The sequence below is a fragment of the Lissotriton helveticus genome, chromosome 4_1, assembly GCF_964261635.1.
Source record: "Lissotriton helveticus chromosome 4_1, aLisHel1.1, whole genome shotgun sequence".
In the NCBI taxonomy this organism is placed as follows: domain Eukaryota; kingdom Metazoa; phylum Chordata; class Amphibia; order Caudata; family Salamandridae; genus Lissotriton; species Lissotriton helveticus.
Window position 1 is genome coordinate 1,589,621,445 of NC_136063.1, and position 24,355 is coordinate 1,589,645,799.

General features: G+C 44.0%; 1 protein-coding gene across 1 annotated transcript in view; it reads left to right on the top strand.

The window, feature by feature from the left end:
* Window positions 1-24,355, top strand: part of VPS41 (VPS41 subunit of HOPS complex) — an 841,276-nt gene that overhangs the window by 366,191 nt on the left and 450,730 nt on the right. Inside the window, exon 5 of the mRNA XM_078688207.1 lies at window positions 23,148-23,222. Within this exon, the coding sequence (XP_078544333.1) occupies window positions 23,148-23,222 (75 nt within the window). The remainder of the gene's footprint in view (window positions 1-23,147; window positions 23,223-24,355) is intronic.

The following is a 24,355-nucleotide window of genomic DNA, read 5'->3' on the forward strand; positions in this document are numbered from 1 at the left end:
AACGGGCTGAATGAGTCAGAAAACAGTTTTGCACAACTAGCCAACCTGTAATCTAATGCTCTTATCTCGTCTCCAAACCTGTATTTTTCTACCTTTTCTATTTTCCAACTGAGGCCCATTGAGTCTTATTCCTTAATGCTTATAACATCGCTTGCAACTGATATACTATGCATCACCTATTAGGTATGTAGTTTTCACCACCCTGCGATGGTAAGTGCACTATATTGAACGTGATCATATGTAACTGGTAATGAGCATATATACGTAACAGCTTTCACTGCCCTGTGAGGTAAGTGTGCTGTTAATTTCCTTTTTCCAGTCAAGAAGAACTAATTCTAAAACACATTGCAAAATTTCTCTTTGTAACCATTTTACTTGGTATACATATTGAATTTCGAGGTCTATTGCAAAACCTTGACCTAAAAGCAACCGGAGGACGAGCACTTTCTTTCCAAGTGACCCGTAGTGTGTAGTCTTTCTACGGTGTCCATCCCCTCTGGAATGACACACCCCTCAACTACACTTCCTAGTTACCGGCCAGTAATGCAGATATCTGCACGAGCAGTGACGCCGTGAGGTGATACTTCGAGTGATCTGCCGAGTTTCCCCCTTTTTGTATAGCCTTTTTGCCAACTTTAGGTGAGTGCCGTTTGGTTTCTGCCTCGTGAGTTTACCTCGCATAACAGTGGGGAAGTGTAACTACCAGCCCGCTTCCCATATTAACGCAAGGTTTCTTCATTTTAGCACCGGTATTTCCAGCGCCAACATAATTACGTCTTAAGGCGGAATACCATCTGAAAGCACAGGTACCTATTTTGAATAGCATGTAGGAGTGTATTTTGGGACTGTCACTTGATGTCTATTTGGAGGAGGTGCTCCAATCATTGTCTAACATGCCCCCCCCCCTGTTTTTTGATTTCTAGATGATTGAAAGTATAAAACATACCGAGTTCCCGGGTTCACCCGTGGTTGGGCTCCTGTAGGTGAGACAACGCGCAATACATTTTTTATGATGTTTTTATGGGATTTTCTGCTTTAAGGTATATATTCCAGAGAAATCACGAGGATTTCTAAGCTCCAGTTAAATCTGGCATCTATCAGATTGGAGTTGATGTGTATTGATTGCCCATTAGTGTACAGTACTCTTGGTTGTGCGTGTAGATTTCTCTAAATTCCCCCTAATGGGTTTCGGCCCACTAAGGGCTACATAAGGATCTTTCACATAGACCCCAGTGTAATTTCGTTTTTAATTTTCTCTTTCTTAGGAAGTTTGCCCACTTCACCACCTGTCCTGATGAAGACCCGTTGTGTAAGGGCAACTTTCCCTACCTACTATAGGGTTGAAACGTAGACCGCTTACCCCACCGGTACCAGCTTCTACCCCCAAGCAAGATTGATGCTGCCATAATAGAAGTCTGGTTTTGGATAAAAAAAAAAATTGATTCGTGCTGCTAATTGTGGCCCCTTGATGGGTGACCACTCAGAACAATGTTTTTAACAAACATAAAGAATTGAATGTATTGGTTTGTTACGAAATTGAAAAATCTTTTGCACTTTTCACTGAACACCCTTCACAGTACCTCACTCCCCTTTCCCTTGCGTTGTGTATTTGGGCACATAATGTTATAAAAAAAATTAAAAATCCAAAAATTGTTGTGTATAACCCATTTCTATGGTTGTTTGGTACCTTGTGAATTAAAACATCGTACTTTATTATTTATTTTTGATTATCTTTGATTATTTACGTAGCATTTACCTTTGAAATCTATTTTCCTCTTCCCTGTCTGGGACCCCTTTTTTCTATAACGCTCTATTACCCAGGTCCCACTGACTTTGAATGGGTGAACCCTTTATTACAACACGTTCTTCTCTGCAGCAGCAAATCTGATTCATTGGGAGCAACACCGACTGGCGTCCAAAGATGTCGAACCATGTTCGGCTTCAGCCAGCAAATTTGCCTGCTGAGGACGTCTGACTTCTAGAAAGAGTCCAAGTCCGAAGGTAGAAATCGTCACTGGGCCTGATGCCGAGCAGCATCCAATTGACGTTGATGACTTACTGGGTGCATACTCTAGGCTTTCGCCACTCAAAGCTGTTCACAATTTAGTCAATGGCTTATACTGAGACCTGTTCTTTGTCAACCCATTGTTGATGAGCCTGTCTTCAGATCCAGTCTGCAGCCTTGTCCCTCTGGGGCCTCTACCTTCTTGAAACATTTCTAAGATTGAAGTTAATTCTTTGACTGGGACTGACCTGGTCCTCATATCCGATCCATGCTCCACTGCAGTCGACCTTAAACCTTACCCTTGTCCCGGACTAGCACGACCAGTTGTCCGTGGTTGACACTTTGGCTTTTTGGTGCTATTTTATTTAAAACTTACAAATGTCATATCTTAGGTTTCTTTTAGTGTATTTTGGTGTCATTTTGTTCATTAAATGTTCTCCCATTTTTATAAATTGGAGTCAGATTTTTATTTTGTTGTCTTTTTGACTTTTTAATTGTTTTGGTACTTCTTAATGCTTTGCACACTTTCTTAATTTAAGTCTGCCTGCTCTGTACCATAGCTACCAGGGGTTGGGCTCAGGTTTAAATTACTGAAACTTTTACTGGACTTAACAAGAATAGTGACATTATTACTTGTGATGGACTACTATAGACCCCCTAATAATACCTTACTTTCTCACACTTTTCACACGCATTTTTCGCTCTGGCCATACAGCATGATTTATTGTTGCAGTCCCTCAGGTTGCGTACGCCAACCCTCACAAATTCTGTAGCTGGTCCATGAAGTTGCTTAGCAGGTTGCGATCCCACTGTGACTGTAAGCCTACCCTAATTTGTCGGTTGCCAACCTCAACTCCCCTCTGTTAATCTACCAGCTTTCAGACAGCCTTTGTCTGCTCCAGAGTGTCACAGTTTGCCATCAGTGACCCTTGACTGGCTGTCAAATGTTTAACCTGTCCTCAGTCACCATCAAAAGCCACTCAGAGACTAGTACTACTACTTTACCTGCCAAAAACCCCTCTACTAGGGCTCAGATAGACTCTATCTTTCCATAGAAACTCCAGACCTTCCCTGAGGCCACCACAAGACAATTACAGTTCTTCATCAGGCACACTCTCTGAACCTACAGGGACACTTACTCAGCTCAGAAAACCCACCACAAACCATTGGATTGCTGATTCCCAAATGTCTTTGGTCAGCCTGCAAAGCTATACGACTGGTTCTTAAATAATCTTAAATTGTGACTCATAGACCCTCAAAACAGTTCTGTTGGCTTCAGAGGCCTATGTTCTCGAGCTCTTCAACAGATTTTCATCATCTAACACTTTATGAACTTTTCTGAGAAGCTAACAACCATCCCTCAGATCCTCTCACAAGATCCCCCCATGTAGCCTTCTAGCGCCAACACCCCACCCCTTCCCTGAAGAACACATCCAAGAAACAATCAAAGACTTTGATCCTCCAAAGCAGCTGTTCAAATCCTTTCCACAAGATCCTAGATCCCCTTTCTCAACTGTCAAAGCTCCTGACACTCCCTCCCAAGAAGCTCTCGCCTCCCATATGAAGCAGTTTAGGCACCCTATCTTTGCCAGACACCATAATGCCATAACCCTTTTCCTGGGCCTCACAGTCATTGACCTCCCTGGATGCCTAACCTCAAGTCACTTTTGACCTTCATAGCCCATGTCAGTAAGAATGTTGTCAGCTACCTAGCACAATAAAGATAAGGCAGGGACCAGAATTCAGTACACAGCAGGTGGCATGGCTTGCATTGCTGTTCTCAGTTTATGCTCATTGAGGGAAGTCTATGCAAGACTCACACTTAGGATGTAACGTTGTGTAATTTCTCCTAATAGATTAATTAAAAAGATTAACAGCACCTATCAAACATGCATTGATCTGTCACTATTGGGAGTGGTAGGGTGCCAATACATTTTTCAACAACCCAATGGTGTGAGGTCACAAACACCCAGAGGCCGGGTTGAGACTTGAAACAAGCCTTCAGGTCTCCCCTCATCAGTGGGGATTGCCCAGGCTTGACTGGCTAGTCTGCTCTAAATATCACCCCATGTCAGAATAAGGGATCATGAATTTAATTGAACACTGCAATGCTTATTTTTTGCCCATCAGTGCAGGCCCTAGCCAAGTTGTTCCTTTTGTAAACATTACTTTCAATGTTGTCATAAAAGTTAGTAAGAAGAACACTGGAGAAGGTTGTCCAGTATGAGCTCTTGGAAGCATATGAGAACTAGTTTATTGTTTGTCATTTTGATAGCTTTACTGAGTCCAAGATGGGCTGAAAGCAATTTTTAGTTCACGCTTTTCTCACCCATTCATCCGAAGCAACTTTCAAAAATGCATTGTTTGGTCAAAAATAGTTCACAGTGTACCTGTGAGTGGATGAGTGGAACATGGACAGTGTTGAGGATGTGGGAGGGCAAAACGGAAGTGGTGGGAGTATCAGGCTAAAGGGTACAGATATTAAATCTCTTGCTTCTCCCATAGAGAGATTATTTTCTATCCACGCCCCAGAGAACCGATGATGTCAGCCATTTTACTAGCTTTTTTTCAACATCAGTATGGGTGCCTCCGATTCTTGCTCCTCATGCCAGTAAAAAGGTTTCAAGGATCATATGAACGAAGCTTTTAATATTTCCTATGATAATATCCTTTCTCTTACGGGAAAGATGACCACTCAAGTAAGAGTGGCACCTCCACTTGGAAAGAAAAAGCAGATTGATACTATCAGCCAGTAGTTTAATTGGCTCGGCTCCTTTTAGTTTTGGACTTGTTTGCTATGCTCTTGGCTGCAGTTTGGTGATTCTCCAGTGCGGAGTGGAGATGATGATATCTAAAGGCCATGGACAGTGGCAGCTCGTCCTTATGGATGTCAGTTGGGGCCAAGTTCTCTTTGTATTCTGTCAATTAATTTATTACACTAATAGTGAACAATATACATATTATTTTTTTTCACTATTAGTGTAATACAAATGGAGTTCACATAGCTGAAATATGGCCCTCCCTAGCAGAAATGTTTTTAAATGTATGTTGTGTGCTTGCTTGCGAGTGAGAGTGTGTTTATGTGAGAGAGGTGTGTGTGTATGTATATGTAAGCGTGTGTGAGTGAAAGAGAAGGAAAAGGGCATTTGATGCCACTTCCGCTACCCCTGGCATTTTGATGAATTGGTGTGCATGCTGAAGTCCCATGGCAAGTTGGGGTCAACACAGAGTGGAAACAGTGTTGCTTGGCTTTGGATATGATAGCAACAGCGTAACAAAAATACACTGTCTTTGAAAAGGGTGTGCAGACCTACTCACCATTTTTGGTGGAAGCCAGTCTTCAGAGTGACAAGAGGAATCAGATGTCAAGGAGCGAGCCACTCTTGCAGATGACCTGCCTGGAGAAGAACTGTTGGCTGTGATAACGAAGGCAGCAGTTGCACAAGTAGAGGAAGAATTGGGTGACATGAAAAGACAACCCCTGGTACAAACCTTGACAACCAGTTAAGTGAGTAGGAATTAGTCACAACCTTTGATAAATCCTCCAATTAGACCAAACAGATTAGTAATTCATTGGTGTTTCACTCTGCGTATCGGCTGGCCATTTTGCTATTGTGACACTATTTTAATGAGTTGCTTTTAGAAAATTCGGTGGCAGGGTGCCAAATCATTCTATCTTTAAACAGATTGCTTGGCGTATCCTTTATCTTTCCAGTTTTTTTCAGAAACTGCTCACTTCATTTGTTGGGGAAATTAGTTTAGCACAGTCACTGATGGGACTGCAAGGATACAACTGAGAAGCATAAATGATACTGCAACATTTTCTTTTCATGTTGAGCTTATAGCCCACTTTAATGTCTACGAGCCTGATTTAGATCTTGGCGGACAGGTTACTCTGTCACAACGGTGACAGATATCCCGTCTGCTGAAATATAAATTCCATAGGACATAATGTGATTTATATTTCGGTGGACGAGATATCTGTCATTTTTGGGACAGAGTAACCCCTCTGCGACGATGGAAATCCGAGCCTAAATCTGTCTTTGTATTGGGGGTTCCTAGTCAGTATAGGTACATGATGAAGATTTGTGTTTAAAAGTGCACCCAGCATAGCTGATGTTGATTTGCGTCCCCGGTGGTTTTTAATTACTCCAGTTCTGATGATTGGTAATCACTGGGAATGGTAATGGCTTGGAGCTCCTTTTCAAGGACATTATAGTTAAAGCTGGAAAAAGTGTTTTACCAAAACTGAAAGGCAACCCGATGGATCTCTTTAGAGGATATCTCAGAATTGCACCTACATCAACAATTAAAGTCATCTGGCTTCCACAAGGCTAGAAGAAGTAAGAAAAATAAACACCTGAGGACGTATTATGAATACGCATAGAAAACAGTGAGAAACCCAATACATCCTTGGAGGCTTGAGCAGGGGTCTGGAGTGACAGCGTCACCTCGTTGAAGCTGGGCCCTGACAGAATCAAGACTTATGCGATCCTGATATAGAGGTGCTCTAGGATGACTCCGGGAGGGTTATAGATCACTGAATCCACCGGCATAAATTGCTGTGAAGCACTGCTTGCCAATGAGCAACCTGTTCCTGTATTTTAGAAGACATGACTACAAACTGAAACTGTTTGTTTCAATTCTTAAGGGTCATTCATCATTTGAGTCTAACGCCCTGAAGATGGTCTAGCTGATATTTACACAATATAGACCGAAACGTCGACAATCATGCCTACTTTAGTTCTGAATCATTTGACTTAAGGATATGTTTTCCGTTTAATTAGGCACATTTTCCTGTTATTGTTTGAAAGTGATGCTCACAGTAGCAACAATGAGGTGTCTGTAACATCAAAATATGTGGAAATCCCCAGTTGCTCTGTGTTGTTTTATATAGATCTTTGTACTAGTTTTTTTGTACCCTTTGAAAAATCTCCTTAATATAAATACAGTTTTTGGGATATATACACCAGTGTAAGACTTTATATAGTAGATTTACTCTAATTGAAATAAGTCAATTTAATTTCTAATTGATTAAACGTGAGTTACTAGATAGAGCTTGCCACCAGTGTTTGCATATTGAATGCCTAATTGTGCATAAGTTAGTAAAATCCCTTGTAGGCACACTTACTCGTCAGTATTATGAATACAGCACACTTTCCCTGTTTGTGCAATGGTTCACCTTTCAAAAAGTGCGCCAAGTGCAAACAGGGCAGTGTGCCATCCTAGAAAGAATACGTGCCCTCAGGTCGGTCACAAACTCGTGCTGCCCTTGGAGCAGCGCATTCCAGTGAAATACGGAGCAGTATTTAAATGCTCCCTGTGTTTTACAGTGCAGGCGGCAACCTGCCTGCTCTTTCAAGAGGAGAGAGAGATCCCATTGCAGGCGGGCCCAGTAAGCAACTGCACCTGCCTGCAAGTGTATGTCCGGGGAGGGCCATAGGACCCCCTTTCTCGCTTCCAAATGGCTGCCTTTAGCAGGCATACTGTAAGTGTTCCACCTTTTTGGAGTACTTTCAGTGTGCCTCCTAAAGCTATGTTTACCTCTGTGCCTGGGCCCAGAATATGGTGTGGGCGCACAGGTAAACTGATTCCTTCATTCGCACGAGGCTCTCCTATTGTAGCGCTGATGTAAAATGTGTGCCAGAACTCTCTGTATTACAGAAGGGGACGCACAAGCGACTGCGACCCCCCCTGTCATACCATTGTGCCCCGGAGTCGCACAAAGCAGGCGCACACACCTGTTGCTACCACAGGGCATAATGTATAATACAGCCCCTGAGTAGTGTTAGAAATGTTAGGTGTAGCGGTCTGCATTGTGTTTTTTAGGTAAACAACAACAATAATCAGTATATCAATTCATTTAAGTTAGTTGTTTTATATGTATTTTCCAAGTGATCAGCCTACATTTGTTTTTGTCCTGACTGGTATATGTCAGAAGGCTTATGCAATACTGTGCAGTTTTTTTTAGGAAAAGAATGGATTAAAATATTTCATTATCAGGTTTGTATTTCGTGTACACAGTTTTTTTTAGACATGTTATGGTTCTGTTCACCATGGTGTATCTGTTACCCATTTACCCAGATCACTGCACTAGTGTATTCTGAAATCCTAGAAATATTGTTTTCCTTTTATCAAGAGTAGGTTGGGGGCAGTGAGCATGGAATAAGCCTTGATGAAACACCAATAGAAATGATAAAAACTCCAACCACTTTGTGGCTCCTTCAGGCTTCCCTTGGTTTACCATGTAAGGACAGTTGTAGTCTTTCTCAACCTTTAACAAACAAAGTAAAGCTCTGGATTTTGATGAGTTCGAAAATGATGTGTTGATTACATACAGGCGTGATGACCTTATTGTACAAGGGCTGGAATGCAGTTGCTTAGTCCAAAGTTTATTATGAGTTACTTGTAATGCCCATCTCAGGTACAAAATGGCATTTTCCCTTTGCCTCCTTGTTAGACCCTCACCAAGTTTAGGCTCCTCACAGATCCAATTAAGGACTGATTTGTATTCCTTGAGGTTGCTGATTTTGGACACTTATCAGCGGTAGTAGTATATGTATCTCATTTAATTGCCTGTAGTCAACACATATATAAGGTTAAGAATATTTTTTTTTGCTATTAAGAAAATAAGAGCTCCAAATCATGATGTCAAGTAATAAATGAAGCATTTGACGTACAAACGACAAGGCTCTGTCCTCTGTACCAGATCCATATAGGAGTCATAGCTGCAATGAGAAAACAGCTGATATTCTTCTCCGCCACTAAAGGCTTTTCGATGATCTGGCATTGTTGGTGTGAGATTTGCTCAAAGTTCTTGGGCAATCAGGTTGAAATGTTTTCGAAACTACAGTTCTCAAATTGATTTTAACACAAATTGGTACAACATATGTGTTTTTTAAACCTGTTCTTTCCAGGTGTAATGCCTGAACATTTTACAAAAAGCGCTGAACAAATTAACACCAAAACAATAAAAGATTTCTAGATGGCGCAAGTCCTTTCTTCTTTCCTACAAAATAACCTGTTAAACACTTCTTGCTGGGAGCTTGAGCAATTATTTCTATGCATGTAACGGGAAAATATCTATTTAGGGGCCTCAATAGCTTTCCCACCCGACCCCGCAGATGTCCCCCTTTTCTCCCACCCCCCCACCATGCACATATCTACACACGCTTTTTGACTAAACTGCAAAATTGCTTTAGAAGCAATTAAGAGGTAGGTAATGCAAGTTTTGAGCACATTCAACACAAGTTTCAGTTACAACTATTGAAACTGTTGCAAATGAGAATTAGCTCTCATTTTAAATATGTATGTACATTCATGGAATTACTCACTTAAAAGTGAAAAAGCATTGTTATGCACATTTCGGTTTTCTGCTCAGATTGACTATAAATTCCCTGAATAATCAATATCAGAGTTTCTCTAAAATAGGTTCATGCAAAACCTAACAAACACTGAGATAAATCGGTTCTAGTAATTTGCGTGAAGAATGACTAAATCCGTTACCATGTGCTGCTCCTGACCGCACACTTAACAGCACTGATGACATGTTAAATTACCTCATTAATGACATCTCTGTGATTCTGTTCCAGCGCTTCAACAGAAATTCTTTATAAATGACATCACTATCTACTACCACACTTACCAATCAAACCAGGCCCATAAGAAACAACAGAGCAGCTGAAACATGAGGCAATTGGATCTAATATGTTGTTTTTAAACTCTTTTCAACAAACAAGACCAGCTTGTCATTTTAAAGGTTTATTCTAAAATTCTCATAATTACATAAATTCAATTAGCTTTTTATTAATATCAGCATTTATTTTTAATAAGTAAGCTTTATTGCATTAATCATTGGCTCAAAAACTGACAGTTTAACTCAGCATGAAATAATGAATTAAAGAAAACATAGCCCTAGACCCTAAGTTAGCTTTCTGACCTGAAAGGGAAAATAAATGAATAAACAGTTGAATGCTTACAAGTCCATGGGAAATCGAACAGCACTTCGCCCTCAGGAATCAGTCAGCAGCGATCCCTACAAGAGGCCGATTTTTATACCCTATTTGCTCGCTAATCTAACTAAAATGTAATTCTTTCTAAAAGTTCAGCACTCTGATTGGTTGCTGTCTGTCAGTCCGCCAAAATCACTACGTCCAGGGTGTGAGCGTCACCATGCCATTGTCCATTGACATAGAGTGACATCAGCTTCCGAGTGTCTTTGCAACAAATTAAAAAGTTGCTTCTGGGGCGTGGCTAGCAGCCAACGATGGTGGCCGCAGCTTAGGGAGGCTCCTGGGCAGAGGCGGCTTTCCACGATAAATCCGTAACATAATCCTGATCTTCGCAGGCGGAAAGGGGCAGACCGGACCCAGTGTCCGTGCGGCGAGCAGCGCTGCAGTTCTTGGGAGCAGCGGCGGCCCGAACGGGCTGTATCTCAATCTCGAGTGGCGGAGGAGGAGCTGGGCCTGCATACAGCAGTGAAGCCGCGGGCTGGCGGTGCCACCGAGTCCGGCCGGAAGTGGCCTGCGGGCGGGGGTGAGTGTCAGGAAGTGCCGGCTCTCCGAGCGCGTCACCCCGGGAATCATTGCGAAACTCCCTTCCCGTCCACCCGAGCACACGGGAGCACAACACCACAGCCCGGCGGCATTCCCCGGTCCCGCACAAATCCACCGGTAGCGCGAAAGGAGCGGCGCAGGCTTGACCCGGTGCCGCCATTACCCGGCCACAACAGCGGACTGCCCCAGGCCCCAGCAGCGGCCAACGAAGCCACACAACAGCAGGCACAGCTACACAGCGACCGCTGCGGGCGAGGGTTGTGGAAATTGAGGACCTCCCGACAGGAGACCGGGAGCCATACGCTAGCTGAGCCACCAAGAGGGGCGGACGCCTGGGCAGCACCTACATCAGGGAGACACGGAGGAGAGGCGCAATACGGCGGCCACAGTTGGTGTGGGTCAAACAGTGCAGCGCACCGCCAAACACCCCTTTGAACCATTGCTAAGGGGCGACGCAGCACCTGGCCTGACCGCAATCTCTAAAGGGAGCATAACACGACGGCATAACGGCGAGGGGACCCCACCCCCCACTGCGGGACCATATCCCGCAACGAGGTCTGCCGCCGGAGCGCACAGAAGCGGCCCGGCGAAACCCACGCACGATCGTTCTAACCATCTGGCAGTCTAATTCGTGGCGACGCCATGTCTAACAGGGGCCACAGAAATACCTCCACCCAGGCCAAGCTGGACAAATTCGCATATGAGAGGCACTCCACGCCCCAAGAACAACGCAAGACCGCCGGGAAAACGGCCGAAACCGAGGGGGCGAGGAAGGCCACGCTTGAAGATGTCCTGGCAGCGCTGGCCCAAGTACAAACGACGGTGGGTGCCACAGCAACAGAAGTCACCTTGATAAGAGCGGATCTCCAAAAAATGAACGAGAGGGTCAAGCAGGTCGAGGTGGTCACTAAATCATTGGTTGAGGATGTATCCGAATTGCAAATAGCAGTTGAACGCCTGCAAACCGATAACAAGCTGCTTCGGGACAAGCTGGATGACCAGAAAGGGCGCTCCCGACGCAACAATGTCAGAATTTTAGGCGTGCCGGAATCGGAAGACACGGGGGCACTGGACCTCTACGTGGAGGACTTGGTCAAATCTAGGCTCAAGCCAAAGGGACTCTCAAACTTCTTCTCCATCGAGAGGGCACACCGCGTCCCGGGAGGAAAACCCAAGTCGGGGGCCGCACCGCGACCGATACTGGCTAGATTGTTCAATTTCCGAGATCGGGACGCCATTCTGCAGGCCGCTAGAGTGGCACCGGCCATCCAAATCCAGAACTCGAAGATTGCTTTCTTCCCGGACTATACGGCAGAGGTGTCTAGGAGAAGGAGAACGTTCCTGGAAGTAAAAAAGACCTTGCGGGATAAAGAACTGCCGTACTCAATGCTCTTCCCGGCTAAACTGCGGGTGGTAGCGGACAAAAAAGTGTGGATTTTCGACACCCCTGGAGCGGCCCGGGAGTGGCTGGAAGGATGGCACACCGTTGGACGGCAGCGCAGACCACACAGATCGGAACGGGACCGTGGAGGAGGCAGCCGAACTGGCTCGCAAACATCGGGTCGGGTGGAAGGAACGGAACACTCGCCCTCCCATGGACTTGAAGGAGGAGGCGAGGAAGACTGAACCCGAACTCAGACTCTGGACAATAAGCAGTCGCCGACTGCCGCTTTGACTTATACTCTCCACAGCTGCACGTAGACGCTGGCATGGCTGCCCCGAAAGCCTTCAGGGAAGCCGCCTGCCTGGGGAGACGCTCTCCCCCCTACACGCAAGTACTCTGGTTTTGGGATGGGTGAAGCACTCTGCTCAGTTGGGGTGGCGGGCAGTTGTAGGTCCGTTAAGCAGGGGGGCAGGGAGGGGGGTTTGTTTTGAACTGTTTATGTTGGGAATGTACATACTGGGTCAAGGACAATGTTTCAGTACCTATGGGAATCAGAACGCATTGCTGGGAATGGACAGTGATACTATGCCCCCATGATGCTTAGGAACGCTTTACTGTGTGACAACGCAGCCGATGGGCTGGTTATATCCCTGGGACACTGCATCATGCACCTAATACCCCCCGATGGCTAACAATCCAGAACTGGCGGAGGGGGTGACTCACTCTGACACGCAATGCCCACCTATGACCTTGATGTCCTGGAATGTGAGAGGTCTGGGGGACAAGGTTAAGCGGGGATTGGTATTAACTGCTATTAAGCGCTTGCGGCCTACGGTGGCCCTGTTGCAAGAGACACACCTAGTGGGGGGAGCTACGAAGGCCTTAGATAGGCGAGGCTACAAAATGTGGGCCCACTCAGCTTTCACGTCCGGCTCCAGGGGGTCTGGCATTCTAATACAGAAGAACTCACGTTTCATGCCCCTATCAATTAAAACGGATGATCAGGGCTGCTTCGCGGCCGTGCAGGGGCAATGGGAGGGGAAACTCTTTAATTTGGTATCGGTGTATGTCCCACCGGCTTTACATTCAGTCCACCTCCCAAGACTAGGGGACTTCCTATTAACTCTACCCGAGGGTGAGACTATCCTAGGGGGGGACTTCAACGCGGTCATCGACCCACAACTAGATAAACACCCCGCCCCCCACCAGATAGGGGGGGAAACATACTTTCGACGATTTGCCACGGCCATGGGCATGACAGACATCTGGAGACACTTACACCCGGGCAGGCAACAATACACATTCCACTCCGCGGTGCATGGCAGTCTGTCTCGCATCGATTATTTCCTGTCATTGGGGGAAGCCCTTTGCCATGTAGACACCCTGGTAATTCACCCTCGTGGTATTTCGGACCACTCACCGCTCATACTGACGCTATCCCTACAGACGAGAGCACGTAGGCGCACATACCCCATGCACGCATCTTACTTCAAAATCCCACAGGTTCGCAAAGCACTCACACACGCCACGAAACACTACTTTCTTGAAAACACCCACTCAGTGCGCTCCCCGGCGACGCTCTGGGAGGCCTATAAAACGGTTCTGCGGGGCCAAGCCATTAACACCATAACCGGTCATAAGAAACAACAGTCTCAGGAACTAGCTGACCTAGAGATTAAGTTGAGGGAACTGACCGCGGCACATGAGTCTCACCCGTCACCCGCTGCCCTGCACGCACTCACTCTCCAGCAACAGCTGTACAACGATCACCTACGGGTGGTAGTCAAGGGTCTCCTAACCGACACTCAGAACAGGATCTATGAAGTGGGGGACAAAGCGGGGAAAATGTTGGTGTGGCTCGATAAACGCGATGGTAGCTCCAGGGGGGTCCAACGACTAAAAGACGACCAGGGAGTGCCACACACTGATCCGAGGCGTATAACGGAACTACTTGCGACCCATTTTGAACGAGTGTACACCCCGGTGCGTAAAATTACACCTGAGAGTGCCAGGGCACTCTTGGCACCGATCGAGGTTCGGACCCTCTCACCGGAGGCGTCGAGCGAGCTGGAGGCGGACATTACAGCCGATGAAATCCAGCTGGCCATTAAAGCACTAAACCCGGGCAAGGCATTGGGACCGAATGGGATACCCATAGAATGGTATCAAGTAATGCCAGACACCCTCAGCGGGCATCTGCTGGGGATGTTCAAGGACAGTTTGGAGAGGGGGTCCCTCCCGCCGGACCAGCGTGAGGCTACTATAATACCAATCCCCAAGCCGGGTAAACCCCCAGAGGACTGTTCCTCCTATCGACCAATTTCTTTGTTGAACGCGGAAGTGAAAATCTTGGCCAAGCTTCTGGCACAGAGGATCATGCCCCATCTGCCCTCGATTATACACCCGGATCAGTCCGGGTTTATGCCGCATAGGAACACGGCGCTGAATTTGCGGCGACTACATGGTATCCTGGCCAGAGCTGACATCATCACCACGCCAGCAGTAATCCTGGCACTTGATGCCACAATGGCATTTGACCTGGTGGAGTGGGAGTACCTGTTCGAAACGCTGACACATATGGGGTTCGGGCCTCGCTTTCTAGCGTGGGTCAAACTGCTGTACACAGCCCCGGTAGCTCAGGTGGTGGCGAACGGCCACATTTCCCGCACTTTCCCGCTGGGACGGGGCACGCGACAGGGTTGCCCTTTGTCGCCCCTGTTATTTGCTATCTCGTTGGAACCCCTCGCGACTCTCATACGAGCCTCTCCCCTCCTCAAGGGTATACCAGGGACCGGAGGTTGGGAAGACCGTCTGTCCCTCTATGCGGACGACATGCTACTGTATCGAACGGACCCCGAGGAGGGAATACCGGCCTTGTTACACATTTGTGACACGTACGGCAGGATTTCCGGCTACACGCTAAATTGGTCCAAGTCGGAGATATACGTGCTACGGGGTCCGGTTCCGGACGTCGACGATAACTGCCCGCTGCGACTGGCGGGATCCTCTTTTAAATATCTAGGCATACACGTCACTAAGGACCCGGCTGAATTCATAGCTAAGAATCTGAAGCCGCCCCTGGATAGACTCAAACGGGATGTGGAGTTCTGGTCCGGCCTGCCGTTAACACTCCTCGGCAGGGCGGCGCTTTACAAGATGATGGCGTTACCACGCTTCTTGTACGTCCTCGAAAATTCACCATATCCTGTGCCACCCAAATTCTTCCAGAACGTAGCGGCTCTGGTCTCTAACCTACTTTGGGGTAACCTACCAGCGCGAGTGGCACAATCCAAACTACACAGAGACTGGTACAGCGGGGGCATCGCGCTACCGAATTTAAAACTGTATTACTGGGCTGCTCAATTGAAACCCATTAATCAATGGATACACGCACCGCAGGCCGAGCCCGCATTTCATTCGGACAGGGAGCAGTTGGGCGCTGATAGTCTGTTGGGTCCACTATATGATCGACGCAAGTTGCGCACTCTGCTCGGCCCCACCAAGTTAACGGTGCAGATATGGCACGCAGCCACGGCAGCTCTGGGCTGGAAGGGGAGATTCACGAGGATGACTCCGCTGTGGGACTCTCGCGCACTGGGCAACCTGAGGAACACCAAGGGGTTCGCACAATGGGACACAATAGGCATTTCCGTGGTGGGTGACCTATGGGAGGGGAGTGAAGTGATCCCCTTTGCCCGACTAAGAGAACTCTATGAGCTCAACGACAGGGAACTCTACAGATACATTCAGATCCGTCACGCATTGCTTGCAGCCATTCCAGCAGATACGCTACTCCCAGAGTCCTCACCCCTGGAGGATCGCCTACTCACGGATTACATGTTAGAACGGGCGACATCCCTCACCTACCGCAAACTACTCAACAACAGCCCCGAACCCACAGCACACCTGAAAGTGAAATGGGAGGGGGAGGTTAACGACATGGATGAACACGAATGGAACGCAGCACTTGGGTCCCCTAAAGAAGTAGGCATCTCGGCACGCATGCGATTAGTGCAATTCAAGATCCTGCACAGGGTTTATTATACACGGACAATGCTACATCACATACACAGGGCGCCCCATCCCTATTGTCTGCGTGGGTGTGGGGAGGAAGGCACATTCTTCCATACTATATGGGACTGCCCCAGGATTCAGGCATACTGGGCACAAGTACTTCGCACAATTTCACAGGCATTAGAACACTCCATACTACCTGACCCGAGGAGATGTTTGCTAAATATATGGGAATCTACTGACCTGACCCGATACGAGCAACTTTGGGTCACGGCGGGGCTAATGGTAGCGAAACGTGACATAGCACAGCGCTGGGGGTCAGCAGAACTACCAACTAAGTCCCAGTGGTGCTTGAACATGGATCGGGCGATGTTGACCGAGCGGGCAGTCTACATCAACCGAGCCTGCCCCGGGAAATGGAATAAGATATGGCTGAAATGGAATGAGTACAGGGGGGACATCTGCGAACCCTTGCGAGAGGAGGGTCTGGATGAATCCGACGATGAAGGGGAAGGGGGCTAAACCTGGGTAGGAGGGGGGAGTGAAGTGTAGGCCTGGGCTGCGGCAGAGGGTGGCCTCATAGAGCGTAGACCGGTGAGCCAAGGAGGTGGGGACGGGTGGGGTGGGTGGAGGCATACGAGCGCTGTATAGGGCTGTCAGGTTCCCGTACATCAGAGAGGCACGAAAAACTTGAAATGCATTGACTCATGTCAGACCACACTGTCATTCCTAACTGTTATTGTTACGAGTTTGTTATTTTTCACAAAAAGGAACAAAAGAAAAAAAAAAAAAAACTCCATCAAAACCTCAATTCCTGCATTGAATAATTGCTTAAATGGCACTTTTATTGTTTCAGTACGCTCCGTCACAAATTCCTTGTCACTGTGGTATTGCTATCCTTTTTGCTGAAAGTCTGTGTATGCAACGATCCTCGGATGGCGGCCGGCCCTCAGGGTTGTAGGCATTCCGCTGTGTACTATGCAAAGTGCAATAAAGGTTTTGAAAAAAAAAAGAAAAAAAAAGTTGCTTCTCTTGACTTCCACCAGAGCTCGGCAAAATCATCCCTGCCATTTCCTCTGCCTTGAGAAAAGAACATCCTGAGCAGTCCGTGAACAAGTTCCATTGTCAGAGGAACCACAGTTTTTTTTTTCAAATGTCAGAGCCACAGTCTTTTCAACGAAATAAGCAAAATAAAACTCTCCATGGAAAGTTTCCAAGATGACTGCACTTGGCTCCAACTCTGCTCACGTACAGGCCGACCAACTTCTCTTCAGAATCAGAACCAAAGCTAGGCCTCAAATCACTTTTAGGCCTATTATTTAAACAAACACAAAAAGAGTGATTAATTCAGGTAAAGCAAACCCTTCTGTTCCCCACCCTTCCCTGCTAGTGATTATCCCATTAATAAATGACAACTAGCAGAAGCAAACAAATAAAGCAGCACATAAAATATCTACCATTCTTCATATAGTCCAGCTTTATGAATCTGAAAGAATTAAAAGATGATTAAATGATACACAGACAGACAATCACAACATATAACAAACATATAAGCACATATAATAAAGCACATGCCATGAATGATCAGCTGCATTTTAATAGTGACAAAGACAATAGGACAGACATGACAAACAAAACAATGTTAATCATATGTTACAAAACAGATTTGCAAATGCAACAAGAGCACATGTAATTAGTTCCCGCGTGTTCATGTGTGGTGCAAACTTAATCTAGGTTGGATTAACATACACACAGCACAAATCATTAATATTATTAATTAATTATGGAAATGTGACTTCAGGAGCTGAAATGTTATTCATTTCTGAATCTCGCTCCATTAACTCCCTCATCTGGTGATTTAAAAATCACCAAACCACACCAAAAATGTTAGCAAAAATTTTATCTAAGATGAACATAATTCAATTTCACTTGTGTTAGTATTTCTAAAGACTTGTCTCATCAGTTTGCCTACAACTCTCAAATTCAGTTTTAACCAAATCCCTCCAGATCTATTTCTTTCTCTTGTGTAACATGCAACTGATCTTCAACAAAAGTGTTGCAAAAACTATAACTAATAAAGGTGTCAGTATTACACTATGTTTGTCTTGACTAACTGAAGCTTTGCTTGTCATAATGACCTTAAACTTCTCTTTGATAATTCCAAAAAAGGAAATGACAACTAAAACTAACCAAAGCAGAATTATTAGGAGCATATATATCAGAGACATCTTATAACATTTCTTTAAAATTAAGCATCTTCAGCTTGTTGAAAGTATTTTCATTAAGCTTGCAAGGGAAAAAATAAAACAAAATTTTTTTAAGAAATTTGTCTAAAATTTCTAACACCCCCCTTTTTCAAATTTTTTTTTATTTTTTTTTATTTACCCTTAAACCTTCTAACAGTTTTTCTTCGACCTTATGTCACAAATTAATTTTCCAGCTAACACCATTTCTTCGACCTTGTGTCATCTAACACATTTTCTTCAGCCTTATGCCAAAAACAAGTAACCTATATTTTTTTTTTACAGGTAAGTACTTCAATCACTGTCACTATTCTCTTCAATCTTTTCCTGACTGCTACTATTTACCTAAAATGGATTTAAATAGCGCAAAACACCTTTAAATGTTTTAAACAACACAGACTTCACCCAAAAACTTCAGAGCGCTCTACAATATTTTAAAACAGCACATTCTTTATCATGAAGACTCAAAAACACTTCCAATGTCTTTTACTTTACCTAGAAGGGTTCAAAACAATTTCCTATTACTCATTAAAAACGTAATTAATAACTACATAAAGGAAACCATTTGTCTGCTTCTCTAACAAAGAGATAGTTTTATACATACATTCAAGGATATGTGGAATAGACAACGCTATTCTCACAGAATAGTTTAATTTGTTAATAGAGTAATTCTTACCCTACCCTTCTAACAGATCTCAATTATTCACACACTTCCAGACCGAAAACCCTGATCATACACACACAAATTCTTGGCAGGACTTGAACCAACCACAGAAAACGTCCAAACGTTGATAAGAATAGACGACGCTATCTCACCCTTCTCTCAAGCTTGAATAAATCCTACTACTCTCTTCACAGAAAGTTTTAAAACGGGCAACAAGTCCCTATGCTTAATGCTACAATTTCATAGGCAATCCTCACTATACATTCAACCAGTCAATCTAATGTCCCTAAACTTGTGTTGTACGTCCACAACACGTGATATATTCTATACCACAATTTTGAAACAGACAAATGCACTGTGTAACTCTTCTAGTCACACTACCTTTGCCGGCAAACCAGGAGTTTTTCACAGCTGGAAAAACCCTTAAAGATTACATACTACACATAACAATCTGACAAAATCAAAAACCCAACATATGTTAAACATCAATCCTATGTCTATACCTACATATATGTAACATGCATGTCAAAAACAACATATAACCATCCTCTGCTACCATAAATTGTTCCAGCGCTTCAACAGAAATTCTTTATAAATTACATCACTATCTACTACCACACTTACCAATCAAACCAGGCACATAAGAAACAACAGAGCAGCTGAAACATGAGGCAATTGGATCTAATATGTTGTTTTTAAACTCTTTTCAATAAACAAGACCAGCTTGTCATTTTAAAGGTTTATTCTAAAATTCTCATAATTACATAAATTCAATTAGCTTTTTATTAATATCAGCATTTATTTTTAATAAGTAAGCTTTATTGCATTAATCATTGGCTCAAAAACTGACAGTTTAACTCAGCATGAAATAATGAATTAAAGAAAACATAGCCCTAGACCCTAAGTTAGCTTTCTGACCTGAAAGGGAAAATAAATGAATAAACAGTTGAATGCTTACAAGTCCATGGGAAATCGAACAGCACTTCGCCCTCAGGAATCAGTCAGCAGCGATCCCTACAAGAGGCCAATTTTTATACCCTATTTGCTCGCTAATCTAACTAAAATGTAATTCTTTCTAAAAGTTCAGCACTCTGATTGGTTGCTGTCTGTCAGTCCACCAAAATCACTACGTCCAGGGTGTGAGCGTCACCATGCCATTGTCCATTGACATAGAGTGACATCAGCTTCCGAGTGTCTTTGCAACAAATTAAAAAGTTGCTTCTCTTGACTTCCACCAGAGCTCGGCAAAATCATCCCTGCCATTTCCTCGGCCTTGAGAAAAGAACATCCTGAGCAGTCCGTGAACAAGTTCCATTGTCAGAGGAACCACAGGTTTTTTTTCTTCAAATGTCAGAGCCACAGTCTTTTCAACGAAATAAGCAAAATAAAACTCTCCATGGAAAGTTTCCAAGATGACTGCACTTGGCTCCAACTCTGCTCACGTACAGGCCGACCAACTTCTCTTCAGAATCAGAACCAAAGCTAGGCATCAAATCACTTTTAGGCCTATTATTTAAACAAACACAAAAAGAGTGATTAATTCAGGTAAAACAAACCCTTCTGTTCCCCACCCTTCCCTGCTAGTGATTATCCCATTAATAAATGACAACTAGCAGAAGCAAACAAATAAAGCAGCACATAAAATATCTACCATTCTTCATATAGTCCAGCTTTATGAATCTGAAAGAATTAAAAGATGATTAAATGATACACAGACAGACAATCACAACATATAACAAACATATAAGCACATATAATAAAGCACATGCCATGAATGATCAGCTGCATTTTAATAGTGACAAAGACAATAGGACAGACATGACAAACAAAACAATGTTAATCATATGTTACAAAACAGATTTGCAAATGCAACAAGAGCACATGTAATTAGTTCCCGCGTGTTCATGTGTGGTGCAAACTTAATCTAGGTTGGATTAACATACACACAGCACAAATCATTAATATTATTAATTAATTATGGAAATGTGACTTCACGAGCTGAAATGTAATTCATTTCTGAATCTCGCTCCATCAATTCATCACACCCTAATCACATCAATAACAGCAATACGAACAAAAATAATATGAAATGCTGTTTGCAGCAGAAAAATTAAAAGAAATGGTAAAAAACTACAATCTGTGCCTCCAAGGAGCTGGATCAGTGGGGCGAAACCACACCTGTAGGACAACCCCCAAATTGTGAGACCACAGAGCCCATTGTGCTCTTAACTTAGACCCTGCTTAGAGGGACCTGGGCATATAGTCACTCTCACCCAGCCCCTGTGTCAGTGAAAGATGCTTTGCAAGGCCTTTTCGCCTCACTTAACCAGTATGCGATTTAAAAGTTCTGTTGCAGTTGCAAATAGTCATTGGTTAATATGTGACTCATGAGAAAAGGAGCAACAAAAAGTTGAAGGCCATTATCTCTATCTCCAAGTAACTGAATACAACCCAATGATATGTGCAGCGGACAATGCCCAAATACTTGGGTTGTGTGCCCTGAACCAAGCACCTATATGGACATAACTCACTGCGCACTACCTTAGGTTATGTGCAGTTGAGGGTTGAGTACAAGACCCTGATCACACCCCTATTTCCTCAGACTTGGCCTACACTCGGGCCCAGCTCTGGGAATAATCCACTGCCTTTGGCGATATGCAACTTTGGTGGTGCACAGGATATAACCCACTTTGCTTAGCATTTGACAAGCACACAGCTCTTGTGTCCATATAAACCACTCCCTGCAGTCATGCTCACAGGCTCGAGTGCAGGACATAGAACACTGCAGCAGTCACTGAGTGCAGTGCCTTGGCCGCAAGATAGGCTGTATGCCCAGACATGCACACAATGGTTAAGCGATGTACATACCCACTGCACCTGCCCTTCAGTGAGGTTTTAGAGCCGGCCTGGCAAAAAGCCCAGCCCCCGTATGCACATAACCGCTGCACATTACATTTGGCCATGGCTATGTACAATGAAAGTTGAAAACATGCCCTATCCTACAGCCAGCCCTGTACCCACCCTGCGTTCTCTGGTACAGGGATTAAACTGCAGTATCTGGCCTTCTACCCTGGTGTTAGGTGCTAGAATTCACCTTCAGCCTTATGGCCATTGATCAAGACTTGCACTCACCCCCCCCCCTTGTGACATAACCCACTATGGATGACCATGGATGGTCAGTCCCCATGTGAACATGACCCATTTAATTTTCCATTTGCCATCTGCATTAGGGGTCGAACAGAGATCATGGCTTTTGGCCATGTCCTGCGGCAAGCTCCCTTGTGGTTATAATTTACCGTGCAGATATGCAGCCGGTTATGGGTGAAGGACCTGTGCCAAACCCATGTGCTTACAGAGCTCACTGCACACAGCCTTGAGCTGTGCAAATGTGCACTGTGGATGTTATTTTTTAAAATTATCTGCAGATCCAGAATGGTCAAATGGTTTCGCAGACATCATCTTGAGCCCCCACTTCTCTGACTTGAATATGTGGAGTGCACAAGTACAAAATGGTGGCTCTGGGGAACAGCTAAGCTGCAGGAGAGTTGCGGATTCCACTGTGAAAATTATAACTGTTTTCTTTGTTGGGGAGAAGTATCCAACCGTGCGATATCCCTACACCCTGAGGAGTCTTTCCCTCTCTCATATACTCTCCCCAATTTTTTACCAGGCAGGATCCGTGACAATTTGCAGATCACTTGCTGAGGGTGTTGACACCTGTAATAAAACTTTACATTTATGACCAGCCAATCACATTTTGAGGAACCGTAATCCCTTTAGAATCTGCTAATCCCACATGGGATCAAGGCAAACAATGTCGTTTGTTTAATCAGACTTGTTTATTTTACAAGTTTACAAATTTCATTGATGGGTTTGCTAATCCAACTCGGGCTGACACGATGCCGCTAATTTATTTCATATATCTGGAATAGTTTTAAAAAAAAACAACTACTGAATATTTAATTCCACAAACCACATAAACGATCGTCAGTTATAACAAGTCACTTCACGTCATCATCATATAAGGTTTGCCCACTTGACTGATCTTTACGAAGTTCTCCATGATGGAGTCAATGTGGAATGCGGTTGACTAAAGCTTCGGAAAGTTCTGTGCAGTTTCGTTAAAATGTGCAAGAGTTATTTGATATATATATATATATATATATATAGAATCATATATATGTAAAATTGTATTTATTTTTTCCAAAATGTTCCCATAACCTATTCCGGGGTTATTTGAGGTAAACTTTACAAATATGTCAATTTTTTGTTGTTGTTGCAGAGTCAGGTGAAGATCAATCAAATCAGCTTGGATGAAGACGGAGAGCATGTTGGGATCTGCTCTGAGGATGGCAAGGTACCAATCTATGTGGAACACTGGCTACATGGGAATTTAAGCAAAGTATACTTAACATGTCCACCATGCGAGAAGTAACTCAAATTCAGAGTGAGAAGCTGAAGCAGAAAAAACGCTGTGCTCAGTCATTCAGGAAACTCGCCCAATTTCAGTTCTTATAATAAAAAACAAATATATTTTGCACCTAAATGCCGTAGGGAAAGTAATTACAAGACTGTCAATATTGTTACTGCTATTAGGCTGATTAACAACAGTGATGGTAAGAGCAGAGCATATCACTTTCATTATTTTTGCCATGATGCCAGTTGTACTTCAGCCACTGCTGTGCTGTTCCTGAAGGACAGTGGTGTTATGCTGTGCAATAATAAATCTACAAATTGGATTTCGTGCTCAGGATTTCAGCTCATTGTTAATTTCTAACTTCAGACTCAGACATAAAGACGCATATCCATAACGAATATCTTTTGCACATTATGGAATTCATTGATGATCAATTATTTGTTAGTTTATCAGAAGAATAAAGTGGAGAGCAATACAAAGATATAATAAATGTGAAATCAATATATGTGCAGTCCCCTAACAAAAAATCCTGCCACGTACATCTTCAGCAGATGGACATATATCATATGTGTCATGCGGCTAACAATTATCAGTATCCCTCTGAAACGTGGAGTTATGACATACAGAGGTTCTAATGATTGATTTTTTACCACGGAAGAGTGCCTTTTCGTTATTGTTTTAGTCCACTTTGGCTTCTCGAGGATAACCTTCTATTCCTGCACCTTTAATAAATGAGATGCCCAAAAATGGAGTCCAAGAAATGATTTTAACATTGCCTGGGTACAGTCCTTATTCCTTTCTGAATAGCGGTTTTTATGCTTTTTTATTTGTGCTTTATTATCTTTATTATGTCAATTGCAAAATGTATATAATGAAGGTCTGGAAGCAATCTTGATTGGAAAAAAATCCTGTACCACTGGTTGACGTTAAAAAAAACAAGATATAGCCCCTTACATGTTCTACTCCAAGTCAGTTCTGGGGTGATATAATTGTAAATTATTAATTCTGGCATTGCAGCTTTCAGATATACAGAAATTTTCAATAGTTCTGGGAATGCTCGGTCTAAACAATTG